A 4,426-nucleotide genomic window follows, 5' to 3' on the forward strand; every position below is an offset into this window, starting at 1 on the left:
TGCTGACTCAAAGCAACCTCGCTGCCTTCCATTCATTGTAAGCGTATCTCAGTTAAAGGTGATTTTAATTTTCGATGTGTGTTTAAACCCAGATTTTAGAGGGATTTCACTGATGAACGGCGAGGGAATATTTGGGGATTTTTGCAGTTCATTCCCATCCCTGATTAATTTTTGAGGAAGCAATGGAACGTGTTTTACACTTCAGCTTCTGCTTAAAAAGTCATGTAGTTTCTCAGCTTCGTTATAAATATTTTCACTTCTTGCTGGGGAGGCTTGTATTCCTATTGTTTAAATAAGCCAGTTCATACTAATTCTTTGCTTTTGTTTTTTTTAGTATTTTGTTATTATTTTTAAACAATTTGGCTCGCACGTATTTGGATTACTGCTCTCAGTCGAGAGCTGAGTCATCCTAACTTTCTCCTAACCTGTCCTCATCGGGAAGTAAAATGTGTCAGCTTTAAATGTTAAGCTTGGCGATTTCAAGCTAACAGAGAAAGTTCACGTGTGGCTGCACAGACCACAACGGCATCCGTTGTCCACTTGAAAAATAATCGGCTGTGTAGGGATCGTATTTTTAAATGGTTTCTGCTGAGTCTCAGGATTTCTGCTGGCTGAAGGTTTGACGTGCCGTACTTCCATCAGCGACTTCAGGGGACACGGAGCAGTGTTCGGCAGAGCTGGAACTAAGCTGGTATCTGAGAGTAAAGCTCAGGCTCAAGGTTGAAGAGCATCTGTCAGCTCAGCTTTGCCGCTGGCCGCAAGCCCGTGGTTTAACTCATCTTTGCAATAAGGAGGAGAGGTGCCCACCAAAAACTCACTTGCGTTATACCAGCCACGGCTTGCTAGTTTGAGAGAGAGTAAAGCAGATCTGGGTGCCGGTAAAATCGTTATACCTGCACAGCAGTTGTTTGTAGAAAACAGAAAACTCTACATCTTTGGCTTACCGGTTTTGCGGCCAGTTTTGTTCCAGCTCTGGAGAGGCACCCTCTGGGTCAGTGGCTGGTGTGGTGGCAGTAGGGATCTTCTAAAGTGAAAAGATCACTGAATTTCACGAGTTTTCTTTTTTTTCTTTGTAGGTCCAAGTTCAGTTAAAAACAAGAAAAAGGGTAAGTTTGAGTTTTAATTTCATTTTCCTTTCTGTGCCTGTGTTACCCGGCTATGAACTCTCTTTAGCCAACACGAAGGAGGAACCAAGGACCGGCTCCCTCCCCGGGAAGGTGCGTGGTCCCACAGCACAGACCACGAGCTGCTCTCCTGCTCCCGCGTTGCCGTGGCAGGGCGGCATGACCCAGCGGCGGCGGGGCAGCACAGGCGCTCGTTAACGCCTTCCGTAAAAGCTAAAGGGAATTAATTACGTTGCATAGAAGTAATTCTGAAGATGCTGTAATTAAATAGGTGAGTGGAGTTGAGTCACGTAGCAGCTATCGGGAGCCGCTTGCTGTTTGCCAGGCCGTCTCTGCCGAAACAGCTTTAGCTTTCATCCCTACCCTGCCGTGCATCTTGCTGCAGGTGGGGGTCTCCTTCAAAGTCAGCGGAGGCGTGCTCTGCATCTCACTTCTGGTTGTGTATTAATCTCCGAAGTATTATTTTATGTGTCCGTTCTGAGCGTTGGTCAGCCCACAGGTATTTTGTCTGGCTTTCTTACGTTCCTCGAGCTGTTTGCGGTGGGTAATTGGGTATTTTTTAAAATGCGTATTGACGAGTTGTTGTGACGGGGGTTATTCGGGAGGCAGCCCTGTGTTTCCCTGAGTTGTCTGATGCCGTCCCTGTTTGTGTAGGGCTCCTGGGGAACGCTTTCGGTCATACGCTTAGGTGCTCCCAGGAACCTGAGCAAGTCAAAGGGTCCGAGTTCCCTGATTTCAGGGAAAGGCAGTCAGATTACCCATTTTTGCTCCTTACAACCATCAAAACGCTTCTGTGCACGTTTTAAAAACGGCGGTGCACGCTCGCAACGGGTTGCAGGTTACGAGAAATGCAGAAACTGTGTGCAGCTCAGGGTGGTGCTGCCTCCGAAGCCCAGGAGCTCAGTGTGTCGAGGGGCTCTGCAGCAAAGCACTGACCGGTGCAACGTCAGCTCTGTGCTTACTACCTATTGCACCTAATGTACGTTTAATTAACAGGAAAGTTAGCTGTTCAGCACTTTGCTGGTGTCCCTCGAGAGACCCTCCCGCATGTGCCGGTGCATCGCCTGGGCTCCAGCCCACCGTCGCGACCTGCGGCAGCAAGAGCGGCCAAGCTTTGCGTGTCTGTGCTACTTTAATAGCACATCAAATCGCTTTTAATCCTTTAAGCCTCAACATTTACAGCTGAGAGGTTGAGACAGGCCACAGTTAGAAACTTAGTTTATATTTACCCTCAAAAGCAGCATAAAATTTTATGTTTGAGAAGTTTGTCCTAACAAAACTCTGAAACCCTAAACCCGTGTTAAATCAGCCGAACTAATAACAAATGATGGCTGTGGTATTCATAGCAATCCTGGAGTAGCAGGGGGATCTCGTAGAGCTGTATTATATACAGCTGTAGCACTGTATAAAATAGTTTAATTTTATGGTATTGTCACATTTAATTTTTTTTAGAATTAGAGCGTATTGTTTGGCGAGCGATGATTAAGGAAAACTTACTGGTTCTGCCTGCTTTGAGTTTTGGAGCCTGTCTAGTGCATGTGGGTAAAGACGGAGACTTGGCACGCTGGGACTTGGGTGCTGGAGACCCTCCCTGGAGAGCTACTCATGCTGGGCTGGGGTCCCCTCAATTAGAAGATGAATCGAGAGCTTTATACTTACTGAATATCTATTTTTTGCCTTGTGACTTTAATAAGTGAGGTTCCATTAATGCAGAAAAGTAGTTGAAATTACTTGAAGGAGCAGAAAACAGAAAATAAGTGTCCCTGTGCGGCATCAGAATTATGTGCAATTGTTTTACTGCTAAACTAGCAGCTCGTTTAGTAGCAGACCAGATTTCTGAGACAGATTAGTTAAACCAGCTGTAATGTCTATCCCTCTTGGGAAGGAAAGGAAGGAGTGACAGCAGCAGGATTCCTGATTTACTGCATATGATCCTTCCTTCGGATGGCCTAGATCGGAGGGGATGCAAATGAGAAGAATTTAGTAAGTGTGCTTTAGGGAAAATAGGTAAGGGGTTTGATTCAAGGTGATAATTTCCAAAGCATGTCATTATCCCGAGGAGGAGGAGGATTAGAGGAAGGCTGGCTCGTTGCCAGCTCAGATTTGAAGGCACGGCTGCTAATCGGGGCAGAAATACTGCTGTGAACGATTTGTCCCCTTAAGCTTTGCCCTGTTTTTGTAGGATACCAATATTACTTTAATCACCCGTGCTTACTTTAACTTTGTTTTCTGCACATTGAAACCGAACCGCACAGTTGTCCTACGTGGATTTCCACGTGCCCTCGTTCGTGGCTAGTGGCCGTCTAGAGATTTCCACTGCTGCGCTAACTAAAACAGATGGGTTTGTGCCATGACAGAGATGGATATTTAGCAGAGAAACAAGTACATAAAAGTACTCAGAAACCATTCCAATAACCTTTATTTCATATCCTAACTGCTGCTGTCATCTAAAAAAGTGTTTAATTCTGTCTGACAGCGGACTTTGTTTCAGCAATTGAAGCAATTTTGCTAAGTTAATAAAGCTCTTTGGCATAAAAGCTGTTAGAAAGTTGCATTTTAAAAACTACATCAAAAGAACATAATTTCTATCAGGGATCTGGAAAATCGGGAGAGCACAGGTCAGGCTTTCCCTGCAGGCCTTATTTCAGTCTGCTGTGTATATGCCCGGTAAGAGTCTTTACGTGGTTGTGCACGTTTCTCTTCCTGGGACCGCGCGATGAGATGTGTTTGAGGATCGTGGCAATTCTCCAGCGCTTTCATCCTCCTGGTTAGGTTAGTCCTTCCTTAACCCCTCCATCCAAAGCCCAAAATGCACGTCTAATTATTTTGAGGCGTTGTAGCACCCGAGTCCTTCGTGCAGGTTAAGCGCATCCTCATCGCCCCGTCGGGGTGCCGGGGGTGGGGGGTGCCTCCTGCGCCGCCCTGGGCGCGCAGCGGCTGGTGGAGAGGAGCCGGAGCTCAGCTCTGAACTGCCCTCTGGAGGCACCGCTCTCCCTCGGACCGGAGATCAAGCCATGGGGATTCTGTGCCTCCTGCATACATAAAGATTGCAACTGTCTTCTGTCAAAAAAAAAAAAAAAAAAAGGAAAACTGAGAAACCGCAGGGCGGTTCGCCTCGACTTTTCGTACTCCAGCTTCTGCTGCGTTGCAGCGCAGCGCGCCGTTGGTCAAAGGGAACATCCTAACCGTGCCACGGGGATGCGACCGCCACGCTGCCTTCGAGGCTGCGGGACTCCCAGCCCCGTGCCGGGAGCAGGGTGGCCAGGCAGGGCTGCGGCCAGAGCGCCAGGGCAGAGACCATC

General features: G+C 47.4%; 1 protein-coding gene across 1 annotated transcript in view; it reads left to right on the forward strand.

The window, feature by feature from the left end:
• Positions 1 to 1,083: 1,083 nt before the first annotated feature.
• The window catches only part of EDA (ectodysplasin A), a gene marked incomplete at its 5' end in the record, with an annotated part of 11,560 nt that continues 8,217 nt past the window's right edge, over positions 1,084 to 4,426 (forward strand). Inside the window, one exon of the mRNA XM_009573863.1 lies at positions 1,084 to 1,106. Within this exon, the coding sequence (XP_009572158.1) occupies positions 1,084 to 1,106 (23 nt within the window). The remainder of the gene's footprint in view (positions 1,107 to 4,426) is intronic.

Source organism: Fulmarus glacialis, unplaced genomic scaffold (assembly GCF_000690835.1).
Source record: "Fulmarus glacialis isolate BGI_N327 unplaced genomic scaffold, ASM69083v1 scaffold17043, whole genome shotgun sequence".
NCBI classification, from domain to species: Eukaryota; Metazoa; Chordata; class Aves; order Procellariiformes; family Procellariidae; genus Fulmarus; species Fulmarus glacialis.